Here is a 19,649-nt window from a genome sequence, read left to right as displayed (position 1 = left end):
CCTGGTCTACAAATTGAGTTCCAGGACAGCCAGGGCTATACAGAGAAACCCTGTCTCAAAACAAAACAAAACAAAAAATGATTACTAATAGAAACATGGTTTCATTCCTTCAGTAGGCAAGGCAGAAGACTGCAAAGTAGGGATTTTAACATCATAGCCACTGTTCATTCCAAATGGGAGTTGCCCTAGCAAGGCTGTTTGAAGCCTGTTACAACTTCCCCATTGTTCTGTATAACCCAGGGTGGACACAAGATGTCTTTAGTGGCAGTAATCCACCATGGATGGCCTTGGTTAGGTGCCTCCCTGTATAAGCCCCTAGGCTAGGTTGTGTTGTGCTGAATATTTACCCAGTGACTGTTCCAAAGCACTGTGTCCCTGTAGCTTCCATCCCTACACACACACACACACACACACACACACACACCCCACACAACCTTGTGTTCCCTCCCAGGCGCTGCACAGAGCTCACCCTCTCTCCCTTCCCCTCCTCCCATCTGTAGGTTGGACGAGACAAGTATGAACCTGCTGCTGTATCGGAGCATGGTGACAAAAAGGGCAAAAAGGCCAAGAAGGAAAGGGATATGGATGAGCTCAAGAAGGAAGTGTCTATGGTGAGTGTTGGGAAGAAAACTGGCTCTGTGAGTTTTCCTAAAAATTCATTGCACCCGAGCCCTGTGGGTGTATGCTTCTGCACCGGCCTAGGGCAGAGGACTGACGGGGTTGGTGCTGAAGAGTCTCCATTCTAGAAGCTATTAAAGGGTTAAGCAAGGTCTCTGTCTCCCCTCATAAGCAGTGGAAGCGTTCTTGGTACCACAGTCTATGCTTTTCTCTGAAGGATGCTGGTACTGCAGCCTCTTTAAGCTAAGGAGGCTTCTGTGACTTAACCCATCTCTAGCCAACCTGGACAGATGAGGTCCCCATCTAGACAAGTGGTTCCCCACCTGTGGGTTGCCATCCATTTGGGGTTGAACGGTTCTTTCACGGGGGTTACATATCAGGTATTTATTTACCGTATGATTCATAATAGCAAAATTAGAGTTGTGAAGTAGTAGTGAAAAAAAGTCACTGCTGGGGAAAGCAACAACGTGAAGAACTGAATTAAAGGGCCACAGCATTAGGAAGGTTGAGAGCCACAGTCCTAGACACCCAAGAGGCGTTGGGTTTCTCTGACTCAATTCAGCAAATGTCAGCCAGCATCGGAGAGGAAGCTCTCTCAGGAGACAGTTGTGAGGGTGATGTGGGAAGAAAGTTTCAATAGGGTTGAGGAGTGAGTGAGGGTGCTTTTTTTCCTTTTGATTTTAGGGTGTATAATTATTTTTTCCCTCCCCCTTAGGATGACCATAAACTCAGCCTGGATGAACTCCATCGTAAATACGGAACAGATTTGAGCCGAGTAGGTACCCGTTTGATGCCTGCCATAGCAAATCATAGTTTTCCCTGTGGTATTGTGTTCCGCCTTAGGTCAGACCTTACTAGGAGGATTGGACTGACAGCCGCCCGCCGTTGGCTGTGTGACATGCACAGAACTTTCTCTGTTGACATTTCTTCCCTGAAACCTTGTTGGAGTGGACATTAGTTTGATTCTCTGTTCCGGACGGAGCACCCGGTTTTGTAGGTGGTTCCAAAGCCAGGCTCCTTCACTCCATGGTCTACATTTGTAAAACTTGAGAGACACACAGCAGCTGCTTGCTGGGTTTTTAGCAGTTAGTGTCCTTGTACTTTTCTCCACCTGGATCATGGTGGTGTGACAGAACTTCTGTCACCCTGAGGTACAACTTATGTACAAATCTCAAAACACACCTTCCCTCCAAAATGTGTTTTGTATCTGTTTTAGTAAACAGTCTGAGCCTTTGGAACAACTGCCCCTGTGCTCAGAGAGGGCCTAGGCTCTGCTCAGACCCTCTGCTCCCTGTGGGCCAGGCTGCCTTCTCTAAGCATTTCACCTATTTATTGTTTTTATTAGATTCTTATGTCTGTGGGCTATCTGGGACTCCGAGTCAGTCAACTCATACACTGTGGGCCCTTTACTTTGTAAACTGGGTTTAGTAGCCTGTAAGAGATGGTCATTAAATTAAGCAGGCTCCAACCCAGTGATTGGGCGTGTAGACGGGGCTCAGACGTTAGGTGGTTGTTTTATTGAGCTAACAGTGGGTGCTGCAGCAGGCACATGACGCAGATGTGGATGCTGAATCTTGGAACTGGTCTTCTCTCTTTCCTCACTTCTCTCTTTCCTAGGTAGCCCCAAAGTTAAAAATACCAGACAGCATGTCCATAGAGGCACACGTTAGACAGAAATGTGTTCTGTCTCCTTCTAAGCTGATATTTTAGTAGTACAAGAGTAATCCTGTTTTCTCCTCTTAATGTGAGTCTTGTCTGCCACTGAGGTGGGTTTTAAGGCCCATTAGACCATGCAGACGGCTGTGCAGTGGCCTTTCCAGTGAGCACTGTTAAGCTGACGGGTTTCCCAGGAGTTAGCTGAAGTATGCGTGTGGGTGAGCCCTTCACGGCCGGGCCAGTGTTTTCGTTACCATTGTGAGAATGAAGTTCTGTACTTACAACTTGGCTGTTAACTCAGGAAGGCTTGGATTCCTGCAGAAACATTTTCCTGCTCTCCTGTTTTTAGGCTTCCCCCTCCCCCTTATAGAATCAATGTACAGAAAACTCTCAAAGCTCCTGACTTGCAAAACCGAACCAGTTGGTTAAAACCAAGATCTTTTCGGTATAAAAATCAACCTGATTCAGATTTTCCGCAGTTCCTTTTAAAGGGTGTTTTAAATGAGATCTTAGGGTATTACAGGCTCCTAGGGGAATGAGGTTTGTTTGTCTTCTGAGATTCCCTGCTTATTTTGGGGGAGTTACCCAGGCTTCACCTGGCTCTGCGGCCAAGAGCCTGTTTCTTCCGTGGATTTCTTGTTGTTGGAAGAGCGTGATGGCTTATGAATGCTGGTGTGCTCTGTCTGATGTACGCCTCTCTACTCCTCAGGGATTAACACCTGCAAGGGCCGCTGAGATCCTGGCCCGGGATGGCCCCAACGCCCTCACACCCCCTCCCACTACTCCCGAATGGGTGAAATTCTGCCGGCAGCTGTTTGGAGGCTTTTCCATGTTACTGTGGATTGGGGCCATTCTTTGTTTCCTGGCTTATGGCATCCGAAGTGCTACAGAAGAGGAACCGCCAAACGATGATGTGAGTTGTGTAGTTACGGTAGCGCTGTTGCCTCCTAGACCGTTTTGGCCGTCCCTTCTTCTCCCACTCTGGGTCATTCTGCAGGCCTGAGTGTGCCTACAGCTCTGCTGAGGTCTGCCTAGGTCTGCCTGGCTCTGCCTCCCACTGCTTGATGGCACAGCTCAGCTCTGCACTTAGGCGTGCTGGACTTGCCTAGAAAAGTTTGTCCTTTAGAAGTTCTTGGAAAGATATCATTGTTTTCATGAAGCAGGAGAAATAGACTCACCTAGGAGATTTGAAAAGGCTCATTAAGTCAATGGCCAGGAATCTGTAACTTCCTCTGTTTCTGAGCCTCCTGCCCACAGGATCTAGAGGGATAAATGTGAAGACACAAGCTCCCTATTCCTGAAGCTGTGACCCTTCCAGATGTGTTTTCTATTCCGTCTGAGCTACCTGACTATTCCCTCTGGGGCCTAACTTGTCTGGTTTTACTTCTAGCTGTACCTCGGGGTGGTGCTCTCTGCTGTAGTCATCATAACTGGCTGTTTCTCCTATTATCAAGAAGCAAAAAGCTCCAAGATCATGGAATCCTTCAAGAACATGGTCCCTCAGGTACCCACTGCTTCATCCTTCCCTTTTGAGAGATTGACAGCTCTCACAATATAAGTTAGTGTGACATTAAGGTAGTCCAAGTATCAAGTGATGTCTCCAAGAGCAAGGGCAGTGTCTAGTGAGAACAGCTGTAGGGTAACTGTTGAGCTGCAGTGTTTTTATATAAACATGAGTGATATCTTTGCTGTGGACCCAGGTAATTTGGGACACACGCATTTTTGTAACTTAGTTTTTAAATTTTTGAGCTTTACCCTTGCTTTGTTGGGCTCACTCTAACGGTGTCAACCATCTTCCCTTCTGAAGCAAGCCCTTGTGATTCGAAATGGAGAGAAAATGAGCATCAATGCAGAGGATGTCGTCGTCGGGGATCTGGTGGAGGTGAAAGGGGGAGACCGGATCCCTGCTGATCTTAGAATCATATCTGCAAACGGCTGCAAGGTAGGTGAACCAGGAGACCTCTCTTGGCTAGCTCGGCTCGGTAGACCTGGGTCCATGGTGAGACTTGGGAATCACCTGATGCTATTTTTCCTCACATACAGGTGGATAACTCCTCACTCACTGGTGAATCAGAACCCCAGACTCGGTCCCCGGATTTCACAAACGAGAACCCCTTGGAGACCAGGAATATTGCCTTCTTCTCAACCAACTGTGTGGAAGGTGAGGCTATTCAAGGCACTCTTTGGCATGTCTGAGTATTATTGTGGGTGTTACAGAAAGAGGGAGAGGGGGGCGGGGCACAGTTCCTCATTTCATTGGCTCTATTCTGACAGCTTTCCTCAGCATAGAGCAGAGAGGGAGGCTTCCTCTGCTGCCAGGAAAGCCCAGGAAGTTTTTCTTTCATCCACACAGTGGTCTGTGCTGATAGCAACAGGCCAGTGTGACTTCTCTCCTGGCAGTGTATACCAATGCTGTCACCAGACTCTGCTTTAAAACAGACAGCAAGTTACCCAGAAAACTGGTTCTGTTTAAATAAAGGACAGGAATCTGCATGTGTGTGTTTTCTGAAACCAAGCACGTTTTCTGGCCTCTGGCTGACACGGTCCCCACACCCCTTCTCTTAAGGAACCGCACGTGGCATCGTCGTGTACACTGGAGACCGCACCGTGATGGGCAGGATTGCCACGCTTGCTTCTGGGCTAGAAGGCGGCCAGACCCCCATTGCTGAAGAGATTGAGCATTTCATCCACCTCATCACGGGGGTGGCCGTGTTCCTGGGGGTGTCTTTCTTCATCCTTTCTCTGATCCTTGAGTACACCTGGCTCGAGGCTGTCATCTTCCTCATTGGGATCATCGTAGCCAACGTGCCAGAAGGTCTGCTGGCCACTGTCACGGTAAGATGCCGGGGGACAGCAGCAGTGGCCATCGCTCTGATCAGCTTGTGTGGGTGCAGGGCTCAGCCATGAGCCTCTTGCAGGGAGCTGCCAACGTCTATATTTATGTCTGTGCAGTCTTTGGTTCCACATCACATGGTAAACTTTGACAGAGAAAACCTTAGCACAGGTTTATCGGAAACCCCACAGCATGTCATGTTTTTAAGTTACCATGTAATGCAGCTGAGGGCAATGGAGGAAATAGTAATTTGGAGGTAGTATGAAGGATAGATAGAGTTCATTAATTCTGTTTGTTTTGTTTTTGTTTTTTTTACATTGTTTATTGGAGATGGGAGGAAGTCCCTACCATCTTCATGACATCATGACTTGGGGAGAATGTTAGAGAGATTGAATTCTAAACAGATTTCTTCTGTATTAAGACGTGGTGGAATTTGTGTAGCACTCCAGCCTGGATGAGTGATGTCCGTCTCTTGCCTATCCTGTCTGCAGGTCTGTCTGACACTCACTGCCAAGCGCATGGCGAGGAAGAACTGCCTGGTGAAGAACTTGGAAGCTGTGGAGACCTTGGGGTCCACATCTACCATCTGCTCAGACAAGACGGGAACTCTGACTCAGAACCGGATGACAGTGGCCCACATGTGGTTTGACAATCAGATCCATGAAGCTGACACCACGGAGAATCAGAGTGGTAAGGCTGGAGCGCACCTTACGCCAAAGTGCCTGCTCACCTTGGCCTTTTTATTCTGTGTATATGTGGGCACAGGCGTGCCATTGCACACACGTGGAGGTCAGAGGACAGCTTGCAGGAGTCTGTTCTCCGCTGCTGTGTAGGTCCCAGATCATCATGCTGGCCTTCACTCTCTGAGCCTTCCTGCCCGCCCTACTTGCTTGTTTTTAAGCCCATGACACTGTTTTGGTTTTTGGTTTAATACTTATTGTTGGATGGAGAGAGAGGGAGAAAGGAGACCAATGAAGCTACCCCATGCACATGATTAAGAACCACTAGAAGCTAATGTCTTTAATTAGGAAGTGGGATGTATCAGTTCAGATTTTTATGAGACTTTAATAGAACTGGTAGTATGGCGCAGTCTACATAGTGAGCGAGTCTTGAGCTGGAGAGATGGTTCGGCAGTTATGAGTGCTTGTTGATCTTATAGAGGACCTAGGTTTGGTTCCTCTGTCAGGCCGCTCATAAGGGCCTATAACTCCAGTCACTGGGGAATTGATGCCTTCTTGCCTCTCTGAGAACCTGCATGCCTATGACACACATAAATCCATGCGAGTATTCCTGCACACAGAGAACGCACACATAAAAATCATGTATCCTTGCTTCCTTCCATCAGGTGTCTCCTTTGACAAGACGTCAGCCACCTGGTTCGCTCTGTCCAGAATTGCTGGTCTCTGTAACAGGGCAGTGTTTCAGGCTAACCAAGAAAACCTGCCTATTCTTAAGGTATGCCTCTGAGAAGTGCTCTGGCCTGTGGTTGTTTGGGGTGGGGGTGGGGATGGGGATAAGGGTGTGATTAGCACATAAGAACACCACCTTGCTTTCCAAACAGCACCTTGCCTTTGTGTGTAGAAAAACAGCTTCATTGCAGCATGCTTGAGATCTTTTGTGGGAACCTTCTTCGCTCCTTATAGCAAAGATTGTGTTGCCTTAGAGCTCCAAGTGCTCTCAGTGGTCACAGTCCATACTGATGGGGAGGAAGAGAACAGAAAGTGAAAACTGGACCTGAGAAAGTCTTTCTTGGTGAAGAGCCTCCCTCGGTAGAGCAGGTTAGCCTGCCCCTCAGACAGCACCTAACCAAGAGGATAGTGAGGCTGCCCTACTGACTCTAATTGTGTTTGCATGTTCAGATACACCAGATTCCAGTAAATCCCTTAAGCCATTTATGTTCTTAAAATAGCTATTTCCCTTATCTTACTCGCTCTTAACTTGCTTACTAATGATGCAAAAATTAGATCAAGGCACAACCTCAGCCTCTCCGGGATACTCACACACAGTCTGGCATGGCTGGGATTTTACTGTTGCTCATGTGCCCCTGGAGTCCCACAAGGCCCACGAGTTAGAAATGTCCAGGTGCTGTGTGAGGTTCCGGGACCCCATCTGTCCCCTGTGCCACTGCTTGCCTGTGGGAGTTCTCTGTATAAACTCAGTTGCCAAAGTGAGTATGGCTCAGACGTAACTGAGGCGGCTTGTGAGGCTGGGCTTAGTTATTCTTTGAAGGCAGTTTGCTTGCCGTTGGTTTAAGAATGATGATGCTTAGCCGGGCGTGGTGGCGCATGCCTTTAATCCCAGCACTCGGGAGGCAGAGGCAGGCGGATTTCTGAGTTCGAGGCCAGCCTGGTCTACAGAGTGAGTTCTAGGATAGCCAGGGCTACACAGACAAACCCTGTCTCGAAAAACCAAAAAAAAAAGAATGATGATGCTTATCTTGGGAGTCACACTGAAGATGGCTGCTTTGTGTTTTGCCTTACCTCAGAATGGGGCATTTTCTATCTATCTTGACAAAAAAGGGGGGGGGGAGATTATGGAGATGTTTGAAGTATTTGGGTAGCTAAGCTGTGAAAATAATAGCTTTACTACCCCTTCCTGGCAAGGTTTCTGCAAGTCATTTTATTCTGCTCGATACTTGGATTTTCTTTTTTCCTTCCTTCCTTCCTTCCTTCCTTCCTTCCTTCCTTCCTTCCTTCCTTCCTTTTTCCCCCTTCTCAAATGCTCACCACCACCCTTCTTACACAGAGCTGCTGTCCTTGTGAGAATTCACTTGCTCACCTGTGTGCCCAGGCTCTCACATATTCACCTGTATCAAAGTTGCTTACAGGAGAAATGCTTAGTAGGTCAAAACAGCTATATGGCCATGTGAATAAGTAGATCAGAGAAAAACATAGGTGTGTGTCCCCAAACAAAGACAGTGACTAAAATATCAGCTGATTATGCTGCTGCCAGAGCTGGGAACAGCTTCCAGCTCACAAACTTCAGGTGATTTTGCACAACTGAGTTAGGTTTAGAGCATGGAGGCCTTTGCTTTGCCCTTGACAGTTTGTGCCCGGCTCTGAACCCTAAGCCATTTCACTTTAAAGGCCCAGCCTTTAAAGTGATACTAGAAATCTTTGCTCTTTTTGATTTTGTTTTTTCCCCAGACTTATAAGCAGAAGTGTTCAGTTGTGAATAGTGTTGAATGTGGGGCTTTGTAGCAGCCCGGGGGAAGGTTATGCTAGACTGCAGAAGGTAGGGAGGTGTGTTGGTGGTGCCTCCAGGAACCCTTTCCCCTGAAGCTGGCGTTGATGCTGAAGGAGGTTAGGCTGGAGCCTGGGGAACTGAGCAGCCTGGTCCGGGTCACTTCTCACCTGTTGTCTCTGCCACTGACAAGATTGGACTACATCCAGAGTTCTCTATTTCCCAGTCATGCCTTGTGAATCAGCCTTTCCAAGTCACTAACAGACGATGTCTCTGTTCCCAGCGGGCAGTAGCGGGAGATGCCTCTGAGTCGGCGCTCTTAAAGTGCATTGAAGTCTGCTGCGGCTCCGTGATGGAGATGAGGGAGAAATACAGCAAGATAGTGGAGATCCCCTTCAACTCCACCAACAAGTACCAGGTATGCCGATCAGGGACGCTCATGCAGCGCAAGGGGGTGCTGGGGACATGAGCGAGAGGAAGATTAATCCCAAACTCAGGTTCCACAAGGTGTAACTTTAAATTTGGGAGTTTTTCCTTTTTATTTGAATATCAGTAGGAGAAATGAAACCTCTCTCAGAATGTTGTTGGGGACCTTGGAGTTGGGGGTGGCTGGAAGGGGAGGGAGATTGTGTATACGCAAGCATTGACCAGCCTTTTGCTTGTCCAAGAGTTCATGGTTGTCTCTGAGCAAGCACATGTAAGATGTGTGTTCACACATGAACTTAGCATGCGTTAAGTGCTTTTTCCTTCTGTAGCACTCAACATGTATGTATTGTGAGGTATTTAGAGGTCCTGAAAGGAGATCTTACTTGCTTTATAGTAAATTCTAACTAGTTAGGAAGGCCTACTCTTTCTCCCTGAATTGCCGCATGCAGCCACCTAATGTTTCCTTCTGAATAATCTTCACAGTTGTCCATTCACAAGAACCCAAATGCATCTGAGCCTAAACACCTGCTAGTGATGAAGGGCGCCCCAGAAAGGATCCTGGACCGCTGCAGCTCCATCCTCCTCCACGGCAAGGAGCAGCCACTGGATGAAGAGCTGAAAGACGCTTTTCAGAATGCCTACCTAGAGCTGGGGGGCCTTGGAGAACGTGTGCTAGGTATGCAGGTGACTGCCATGACTCCTGAGCACAGCTTTGTCAGACAGCCACGGCAATTTCTATGTCCTCTGGATGTTCCTCTTAATTTTGAGGGGAGCTACCCTGCTTATTTGATATGCCTTACATTGTTTAAAGCAATAGTTGGTGGGGTAATAATGATCATTTTAGCCCAGTCTTGATGATTTACTGACCTGTGGCTTCATGATACTCAGTTCTGTATAGCAAGAGGTGGGGGAGGCAGTTTATTACCTAACCTCATTGTTAGGGCCATGGTCTGTAAGCTTAGTTAAAACCTGCTAGTGTTTGGTGTGCCTAAGTAATACCTAGGATGACTGTTCTTGCCCATGGGAAGTGACCACTCTACTTATAAACCAGCACAGCAAACCAGAAAGCCAGGCTGCTGATTATCATAACCTAGCAACTGCTGAGAAGTTAGCTCAGAAGTTTATTTTTCCCTCTGTCCAGTTTATTTGTGCAAATGGCACTAAAAATATTTTGTATGTTGATAGACGCAAATCCATTATTTGATTCTTCCTGGTGAGATCATTGAGAACCAATCACTTGGTCTAGTTCTCTGAGTCAGACACCTTTTCCTGCAAAACTAACCCACAGGCGGTGTTTCTCCCATGTGTCTGTCCAACCAAAGGACTACAGTCTTCTCTAAGGTCATTTTGCTTTTTCGCTTTGCCCAACCCCAAGTAAGAAGGATCTACTACTCTTCTTGAGCCTGCACGGTGTCTTCTATCCCATTGAACAGACTGTTGTGACTGTCACACAGTACTGAAGGCCAAGTCTGGGATGTCTTATGTCTTAGAATGATAGAACCATATGACTCAGTTACAGCAGGATGTCTGTTCTGTGTTCATCGTCAAAGAAGCTCCTAAGAATGTCCGCACTGGTGCTCAGTAACAGTGACTAGATAGGAAGAGATGGCTTCAGTTTCCCAGATAAGGTACTTAGATATTCATCACACTGCAGCCCAGTGGTGTGGTGCTAAGAGCTAATGTTGTCAGCTCAGTGTCCCCCACATTGAGTACTCTGTCCCTTGGTAACTCTTTCTGGAGGATTCTGTCCTCCGGCCACTTTTGTTCTTTCCCTGACTCTGTCTTACTCGTACACTTTCACATTTAACATGCAGCCCAAGACAGTCCTGATATTGAAGGGCTGCAGTGACCCTCACTGTCTAAGGCACTGGGAACCTAACAGGTATGTGCTCTCCTTCGTAGGTTTCTGCCACCTCCTCCTGCCTGACGAACAGTTTCCCGAAGGCTTCCAGTTTGACACTGACGATGTCAATTTCCCCGTGGATAACCTCTGCTTCGTGGGTCTTATCTCCATGATTGACCCGCCCCGAGCTGCTGTCCCCGATGCTGTGGGCAAATGCCGCAGCGCTGGGATTAAGGTAGGGCCTGTGTGTCTCCTGGCTCCCTCACAGAGCCGTGGGTCCTGTTCTCAACAGTGCCCCAGGTCTAGGCAGCTTCTCTCTCTCTCTCTCTCTCTCTCTCTCTCTCTCTCTCTCTCTCTCTCTCTCTCTCTCTCTCTCGTATTCTTAAAAGGTTGGGTAAAGAGCAGATGTGCAGTTGGAGGTAAAGAAGCACCTTACTTAGTTTTTGATAAAAGAAACACAAATGACAAGAAAAAGACGAAAAGATTGAGGTTTAAATTTGGAAATGCAGTGAATGGCACGTTCCCCGTGTTGTGAGCTGACTTCTCGGTGATTTGGTCTCTGTCTTTTTCTGAAGGGCTCAATACTATGCTGCTGCATTTACGCCCTCTTCCACTGTCCTCACGCTTAGGAGAAAGCCTCTCTGAGAAGCTTGATAATAGGACGTTGTTTCTTTTAAAGGATGTAGTTCTAAACACGGGCTGGGGACACGGCTTAGTGGTTAAGTGACCTGAATTCGCACCCACCTCATGCAGCTCACAACCATCCATGACTCGGGTTCCTGGGGGTCTGATACCTCCAAGGACTCTTGCACTTGGTGCACTGTCCCCCCTACCCCTTGACACAAACTCATACACACATAATCAAAATAAAATCTATAGTTGTTGTCCTTCAGAACCGGGCAAGTGTGAAAGTGCTAACCAGCAATATACACGTCATGATATATAGTCCAACCAATATTAGGCTTTCTTTCTTCTTTTAATGGTTTTAGTAGAATTTGATTTTTATGTTTCTGTAAGAAGATACGATATATGCAGTATGGATGTGGTCATGTGTCATAAAATCTTGGTATTGGGCTGTGTTTCTTTCTGTAAATCCATGTTTATATTTTTGATAAGTTGATACATATCATTCAACTTCCTGTTTCAGGTCATCATGGTCACAGGAGACCATCCAATCACAGCCAAAGCCATTGCCAAGGGGGTAGGCATTATCTCAGAAGGCAATGAGACTGTGGAAGACATTGCTGCCCGCCTCAACATTCCAGTGAACCAGGTGAACCCCAGGTACGACAGAAAGCTTAAGTGTAGTCCCTCCTTGGCTCTGGACCAATTTGTGTCTTGGCTTGCACCGAGGGAGTAGTGAGTGCACCCGCACTACTAGGAAGTGGCCTGGTGCACAGGGAGAAGTCACACTAATCCACATGGCGCTTGCTGTTCTGAGTTCTTGATGTAATGATGTAAGAGGCTGGGAGGGAATCCCGCTTGCTGACCTTGGAAGTAGAGGCTTAGGGATGTTCAGAGTGCTTGGAACTGGAGAAGTCAGATATTAAATAGTCTAGACTAGCCACTGGACCATTCGTGCCTCGTCAGTTTCCAGGCTGAAGAAATAAATGAGAAAGGACAATTGTTCAGATGGCAACAAAGAAGGGAGAGGCCATTGAAGTAGAGCATGGGTAATAGAAGGCGGGTGAGGTGCTCAGGCAGTGAGGTGCTTGCCTCAGGAGCCTCATGGCCTGAGTGATCCCTGGAGCACATCTGGAAGTAGGAGAGAAATGACTCTTAAGTTGTTCTCTGACTTTCATATGTGTGGCTTGGCATGTGTTCCTACATACACACATCATCCACATGTATGCACGCTTGGGTGCATCCACATACACACATTAGTTAAAAAGCATATAGTGGAGACATCAGTTTTGTTTTCATTCTGTTGTGGTCTAGAGCTTCCTCGCCCTGATTTGGGTTTAGAAAAGGGTTTTCTCGGCTCTGTCATTTCTAAAAGCATGTCTGTTATTCCAGTCCGTCTGATAGAGTTGGGGACAGGGAGGTTGCAAGCTGGCCTCCCACGGGTGGCTGTGAGCCTTGAATGAGGTGGTCCGTGTGACCGTCTATAAATACTGAACAGGACCAGCTCTTAAGTGTCAGGGAAGTCATTTGGGTCTTGGTTCTGTTTTGGAAGTGCTGGCGAATGGGCAGGTGACCTTTGTGACTTTCCTGGTCCCAATTCTAGAGATGCCAAGGCCTGTGTGGTCCACGGCAGTGACCTGAAGGACATGACCTCCGAGGAGCTGGATGACATCTTGCGGTACCACACAGAGATCGTCTTCGCCAGGACCTCTCCTCAGCAGAAGCTCATCATCGTGGAGGGCTGCCAGCGGCAGGTCCGTGAGCTGCGGGGGCCATGGGGCCACAGGGTCTCAGACTCCGGGGTCCAGCGAAAGCAGAGCCAGAGTAGAGAGGACAGGCTCTCTGTGTGCCTGGGAGTTCAGGCATAGGAAGAGGGATTCTGCCATGCTGTAGCCCACTGTTAAGCCCTGATGAAATCTCGTGGAACAGCAGAGTGGGTCCTCCTGTCTTCAGTGGAAGTGGACGTTGCCAGAAGACCCTCCCCTGATTTTTAACCATTGCTGGGCTGCAGGGACAGGGCTTACCACAATGCTGTTCACCAAGATCATGGGTTAAATGGGGGGGAGAATATGCTTGTTGTCATTTTTCCCTATTGTCATTGTGGGTGGGGTCCATGTCTACTTGGCCAAGATGGTTCCAAGACTCGATCCCTGCAGCCTCAATGGGAGAGAGGGGCATCTATAACCTGCTGAGTGTGTCTCCCTTCATTTCATCCCTGCAAGGATTTGGGCTTTATTAACCCCCTCCCCACCTCCTCCTTCTTTGGACAGGGTGCCATCGTGGCTGTCACAGGGGATGGTGTCAATGACTCTCCAGCTTTGAAAAAGGCAGATATTGGGGTTGCCATGGGGATTGTTGGCTCTGATGTGTCCAAGCAAGCTGCTGACATGATCCTTCTGGATGACAACTTTGCCTCCATTGTGACTGGAGTAGAGGAAGGTGAGAGCACCTTTAAGAGGCCACCGACGACAGCTCATCCCAGTGGGCAGTTAGTGAGCTTGTCTTCAGGTTCTCGTCGGCCTGTCTCTTCAAGCTTTATAATAAAAACAATCTTGCTTTTCCAGGTCGTCTGATTTTTGATAACTTGAAGAAATCCATCGCTTACACCCTAACCAGTAACATTCCGGAAATCACCCCCTTCTTGATATTTATTATTGCAAACATTCCACTGCCCCTGGGGACCGTGACCATCCTCTGCATTGACTTGGGCACTGACATGGTACGTGAGTGTCTATATCCACGCAAGTAGTATTAACATGTACCCGTATGCTGCTACCAGGGCTTGGTTCTTGGGACCTGTGAGTCTGGCATATGAAGAGAAGTTCTCAGTGAATGTCCAGGTTTCTTTCCAGCCTCAGCATCATTGGCTGAGGCTCCGTGTTAGCTGCCCTAGGGGCAGTTGTCCACATTCACTTTACCAGAAGAAAATTCTCATTTCTGTATAATTTACTTTAAAAAAACATTGGATTCCCTAATATTATTCCATGTACCAAAAAGAAATGCATTCAGAAAAAAGAAGGCAAGGTGCTAGAGATGGGGCTCAGTGGTTAAGAGAGCCCGCCAGGTCTCCCGTTTAAAATGCACACACACAAAAATAGAATCTTTCTTTTTAAAGAGGGAGCAGGAGTTTTACAGCAAACAGTTCCCAATACCCACTTATGTTCCTTCTCACCTCCCCTAGGTTCCCGCCATCTCCCTGGCCTACGAGCAAGCTGAGAGTGACATCATGAAGAGGCAGCCCAGAAACCCCAAAACGGACAAACTTGTGAACGAGCGTCTGATCAGCATGGCCTATGGACAGATCGGTGAGCCTTGTCCCTGTGCATGGCGGGTGCTAGGAAGGGCCTAGAGGGGTATGCTCTGTCTGGGGTAAGCGGTGACGGGGCTCAAACTGAAGAGAGATGGATAGGAGAGAGCCCAGCCGTAGAGTAAGGCTCTGACTTCAGTTCTGAGTGTGCAGTAGAGGGAGACGGGGACCAGACTGGAGTCTCTGCCATGGAAGAAGTCCTCAGCTGCCTGACTGGTGGTGACTTTTGTGAAAACTATAGTTCTTTAAGCAGTGGTGGCAACCTTCCTCACTGAGCCCTGTACAATATCAGTGCCTTGGGTTGTCAACTTGGGCATTTTCCCTGGGTTTGGGGAGTGGCAGGGCATATCCCTCTGTCCCATGGGATGAAGAGTTTGACATCATAAAACCCTGTCAGTTTGACAGCCTGCTCCATGAGTCCTCTCCAAATGATGGTTCTCCCACCCCCATCTCCCACTGGTTTCTGCTCCAGCAGACTGACCAGTCAACAGAATAGCTGGGAGACAGGAAACCCAAATGCCCTATTTCTTAATGCCGGTCTCCTTCAAGGGAACCAGGTGAAAGCCACCAGGAGTGACTGGATCTGGCCAGCAGTTAGGTCTGTGAACAGTTGCTAGAGAAGGCATGGGTTAGCATCATATAGGAGCCATGACCAGCGGTCATTAGTTGACCCCTGGCAGCAAGGCCCTACATCTTTGAGGAAGACCTACTTTTGAGAGAATGATGGCTCTGTCCTGGGAAACTTGGGGTATCCTGGCTGGATTGGATGGCAAGAGAAAAGGGGTGGCCATGAGATAATTGTATCTCACTGACTGGCAAAGTGGCAGTGTGGGGGAAGTCTTGAAGAAGAAAAGAAATGATAATTTTTTAGATTTAAATAGTAGGAAAACTGATTTCCTATTGGGTTTGTGCCATGACAGAGCAGCTGATAGAGAGATGGGTGTTTTAAAAAGAAGATGGGTGTTTGTATCTTACTCTCAAGAGCAGAGTGGCCTTGAGCCCAATGTGTCCCATACACTCCCTCCCATCCCTCAGCACTTAAGGGACAGTCAGTGGCTGGCATGCCTTCCTGTGCCTTCATCAGTTGGTGATCCAGAAAGGGATCCACCCCATTTCTGTCCCCAGCTCCAGAATTCTCTGGGGCTGCTGAGGTGATGGTATGGAGAGTGGGTGTGGAGAAGGGGCCTGGGGTGAGGTCTAGCACTCAGAGGGGTTTTCCACCTTAGGTATGATCCAGGCCCTGGGAGGCTTCTTCACTTACTTTGTGATTCTGGCTGAGAACGGTTTCCTGCCCTTTCACTTGTTGGGCATCCGAGAGACCTGGGATGACCGCTGGATCAACGATGTGGAGGACAGCTACGGGCAGCAGTGGGTAAGTAACCGGTTTCCTGGGGACTGGAAGCCAGTGCTCCTCCGACCCTGAGAACCAGCAGCAATGCCACTAGCTGTGAGCTGGGGAAGAGCCAGGACTGAGGTGCCTGCTTCCCCTTGCAGACCTACGAGCAGAGGAAGATCGTGGAGTTCACCTGCCATACAGCGTTCTTTGTCAGTATTGTGGTAGTGCAGTGGGCCGACTTGGTCATCTGCAAGACCAGAAGGAATTCTGTCTTCCAGCAGGGAATGAAGTAAGTTGTGAAGGATCTGGTAATTTTACACAAACCTTCAGAATAAATTCAGCATCCCACATCCATGACCCAGTTCCTGGAATCTCCACCAGCCTACACCCTGAGGGCGGCATCATGTCAGGATTCCTGTGAATAGAGCCCAACATAAAAGTTTTAAACTTAAAGGGCTGTGTGGGTGTGGGTTTGCGTGGTTGTTCCTAGTTCTCCCCACCGCCTGCCGTTCTTAAGCTTGGTCTTTGTAGATGTCAGGGTGTTACAGCATCAGAATGTTTTCCACACCCACAGAGAAGAAAGCTCAGCCCCAGACCCCCACCCCCATCCTGCAGCTCAGGATCTTGCTGGCCCCTCATACTGCCACCTAACACAAAGCACTAGGAGAGAAATCTGCCTCTGCAACTTGAAAACTTTTGTCTCCCTTGAATTTTAGGAACAAGATCTTGATATTTGGCCTCTTTGAAGAGACAGCCCTTGCTGCTTTCTTATCCTACTGCCCCGGGATGGGAGCAGCCCTTAGGATGTATCCCCTCAAGTAAGTTGAGCCTCTTGCATTCCAGAAGATGTGGACATAGTGTGTGTGGCTTTTTCCCTTGTGCCGTGGGCCTGGCTTCTGAGTGATGTGTGTACTGGTTCCTCGGCACTAGAAGATAGGGAAGCCAGACCTGCCAATAAATCAGACCGGCAAATCTAGACCTGCCAGGTCTAGGGATTTGACTAAAGGTGAGACTGCACAGGCTCTGCTTCCTTGAAATTGCTCAACAGCAGACTGTTGAGCCCTCAGGTCCTCTGCTGTAAAGTCCAGCTGTCCTTAGAGCCACCTAGAGCTATTCTAGGTCTTGGAGGTCCAGGCTCAAGTCCTGTTTGCTTCTCCTAGTCACATATCACTTCTCCATCTTTCGGGAGACTCCAAAGGAGTTTGGAGAGGACTCGTGGTTCCTTTGACCTCAGTCAGTTGTGAGTGGAGCTGCATAGTTTAGAAACTAAATTCCCAAGCTGTTCTGTGTTGAGAAGCAGCCCAGCCTTAAACATAGCGAATGACTTTGCGCTTTTGTTAGGTCTCGGTTTTTATATGCAGTGCTCACCATCCAGTCTGGCAGCCAGTGGAAACTTCCACGTACAATTGCTGCTGTCCAGTAACTGGTTGAGGCTGAGCAGTTACAACTTGATTAAACATGTTGAGTTGCAGAACAGGATGCTCTTCCAACATCAGATCCTTTGAGAGCATCAGTCTCTTGAATTCCACCTGGCCCTGTCATTGCTCAGACTCATCTGGACCATCTCTCTTCCTGGCCTCTTGCCAACACTTCCATACACTGATCTCATCTTAGAATTAAAGCACTTTGGCCTCATCAAGTGCAGAGTCTATGGTGCAAGGTGGGGCAGGCCTCCAGGATGTGTCTCACAGCCTGTCCAAGGCCATAGTAGGTCAGTTCACTGTTGCCCTCTCTCTCCCTACATCTTTGGTAAGGATGTTCCCACCCAACCCATCAATCCTGATAGTCCCTTTGGGCTGAAGTCATTGCAGCATCTCTGTTGGGGTTGCTATTTCTGCTCTTCTGATAATAATCTTTATGGCTTTTTTTGGTCGCTGTGAGAGGTTCCATAGTACCCTATATAGATTATAAGATGGAAGAAGTGTCTAAGTTGGGTTATATTGGCCAGAGCCCTGTTGAATGAGAGAGGGACAGAGAGGTCACAGGCTGCCACACAGCCTCTGACAAGTCCCAATGAGGAAGAGCAGAGCCTCAGGACATTGCCATTTTCTGGGCACCTTGACTCTTTTGTGACCTGACCGTTTCTGGCAGCTTCTCCTCCATTTGGTCAGGGCTTCTGTTCCTGGCTGAAGCACTGAGGTCATCTTCCCACTGCTGTTCAGGGCACATAGGAAGGGCGGAGACTACAGAGCTGGCAGGGCATCCTTCCTCCTTTGTTTATCCAGGAGCCCGTAGTCAAGGAAGCCTGGTGCCTGCGGGAGGCCACCCGGAGCCTCTGTCTCTGCTGGGGACCATGTGGCAGCCTCTCCAGGCTCCCTCTCTGAAGACCTTTGTCATCTGTCAGGGCTCAGCTGGTCCTCCCTGATTCCATGGTCAGAGACCAAGTTCAGGGTCTGAATAAACTGGCTTTGGCCCAGACTTTGTCTGCAAATGCGAAGGCAGGAGACAAATGCACTTGGGAACTTAAGCACTTTAGGAAAGGAAGAAGGAAAATGTTCAGGAGCTCTCAGATTGTCAACAGAAAATCCAACCTGCTTCCTAGGGAAGCTCAAGGTGAACGGGCTTCCTGCATGAAATGGAGGCTGGCCTCTGGCTCTGGGGCTAGCAATAGAGCTTCTACTGGGTTTTTCTCGGCGGGGGGAGGTGGTTGTTTGTTTGTTTTTAATTCTGTGAATGAATCCATGTGGTCAGCTACCTGATGGTTTCTGGGATTTTGGAGATGTACGCATTCTCTGTCTCCCTTTGAATGGTTGCGTGTGTGTCTGACTTAGTGCTGATTTCATTTGCAGACCTACATGGTGGTTCTGTGCCTTCCCCTACTCCCTTCTCATCTTTGTGTATGACGAGGTGCGGAAGCTCATTATCAGGCGGCGCCCTGGCGGTAAGTGCGACGGGCAGGGCTGGACTTCCTCCCGTCAGGTCACAGGTACGCGTCCACGGACAGGCTGTGCTAAGGGAGAAACGCACTGTGGTTTTTAAGACCTTAAAAAGTGCAAGGCAAATGTAGAGAAAGCCTTAACATAAACATAATAATAATAACAACATTCTTAGAGCTAATTGGCTACATCTGAGGTCTCAGGTACACATGCATACATGCGAGCGTGTATACACACACATACATACACACACACACACACACACACACACACACACACACGATTATCCTTAGGGAGTCACTGTCCTGGTTTTTCCCAAAAGAGGACTCACTACCTATGGCTCTCTCTCCCTCTCTCTCAGGCTGGGTGGAGAAGGAAACCTACTACTAGCCCATTGCCCTGCACGCCACCGTGGAACATTGTGCCACACACTGCACCCACCCCTACCCCCTCTTTGTGTACTTCAAGTCTTGGAGCTCGGAACTCTACCCTGGTAGGAAAGCACCAAAGCATGTGGGGATGCAGACGTCCTGGAATGAAGCATGTAGCTGTAACGGGGGGCGGGGCGGGGGGGAGGGCTGCCTGAGAAACACCGTGTACGGGGACGACAGCGGGCAAGGTTTATACGTGCCTTTTTGTTTTTGTAAAAAAGGAAAACCTGGAAAGACTGAAAGATTACGTTTTATATCTGGATTTTTACAAATAAAGATGGCTATCATAATGGAATTTGCTTTTGAGTCCTTGTCGCTTCTTGTGGCAGAGGTTGAATGTGACAAGCTGTGCGGTGTTTCCAGGTGGATCCCAGGCCGTCAGCTCTGAAGCATCTCCTGGGCCTTGTTAGGAAAGGCAGCCCAGCCCTGACAAGGCTGTCAGCTGCGTTTAATAAGCTCCCCAGGTGACTGACACCCACATCTGAGAGCCAGGGGCCAAGAGGAAACTGTTCCTCT

The 19,649-nt window shown here is 48.4% G+C and overlaps 1 protein-coding gene across 1 annotated transcript in view; it reads left to right on the top strand.

Annotated features, from left to right (window-relative positions):
- Positions 1 to 19,428, top strand: part of Atp1a1 (ATPase Na+/K+ transporting subunit alpha 1) — a 28,793-nt gene extending 9,365 nt beyond the window's left edge. The window contains exons 2-23 of the mRNA XM_021157466.2: positions 501 to 611; positions 1,334 to 1,393; positions 2,984 to 3,187; positions 3,665 to 3,778; positions 4,082 to 4,216; positions 4,318 to 4,435; positions 4,841 to 5,109; positions 5,599 to 5,797; positions 6,453 to 6,562; positions 8,574 to 8,708; positions 9,200 to 9,392; positions 10,619 to 10,794; positions 11,707 to 11,843; positions 12,787 to 12,937; positions 13,454 to 13,622; positions 13,748 to 13,902; positions 14,365 to 14,488; positions 15,717 to 15,862; positions 15,985 to 16,115; positions 16,543 to 16,644; positions 18,616 to 18,707; positions 19,064 to 19,428. Of these exons, the coding sequence (XP_021013125.1) occupies positions 501 to 611; positions 1,334 to 1,393; positions 2,984 to 3,187; positions 3,665 to 3,778; positions 4,082 to 4,216; positions 4,318 to 4,435; positions 4,841 to 5,109; positions 5,599 to 5,797; positions 6,453 to 6,562; positions 8,574 to 8,708; positions 9,200 to 9,392; positions 10,619 to 10,794; positions 11,707 to 11,843; positions 12,787 to 12,937; positions 13,454 to 13,622; positions 13,748 to 13,902; positions 14,365 to 14,488; positions 15,717 to 15,862; positions 15,985 to 16,115; positions 16,543 to 16,644; positions 18,616 to 18,707; positions 19,064 to 19,092 (3,060 nt within the window). The 3' untranslated portion in view covers positions 19,093 to 19,428. The remainder of the gene's footprint in view (positions 1 to 500; positions 612 to 1,333; positions 1,394 to 2,983; positions 3,188 to 3,664; positions 3,779 to 4,081; positions 4,217 to 4,317; positions 4,436 to 4,840; positions 5,110 to 5,598; positions 5,798 to 6,452; positions 6,563 to 8,573; positions 8,709 to 9,199; positions 9,393 to 10,618; positions 10,795 to 11,706; positions 11,844 to 12,786; positions 12,938 to 13,453; positions 13,623 to 13,747; positions 13,903 to 14,364; positions 14,489 to 15,716; positions 15,863 to 15,984; positions 16,116 to 16,542; positions 16,645 to 18,615; positions 18,708 to 19,063) is intronic.
- Positions 19,429 to 19,649: the final 221 nt, after the last annotated feature.

The sequence above is a fragment of the Mus caroli genome, chromosome 3 (genome assembly GCF_900094665.2).
Source record: "Mus caroli chromosome 3, CAROLI_EIJ_v1.1, whole genome shotgun sequence".
NCBI lineage: Eukaryota > Metazoa > Chordata > Mammalia > Rodentia > Muridae > Mus > Mus caroli.
The sequence above is the reverse complement of the archived record's forward strand: the minus strand, read 5'-3'. Positions and strand labels throughout refer to the sequence as shown.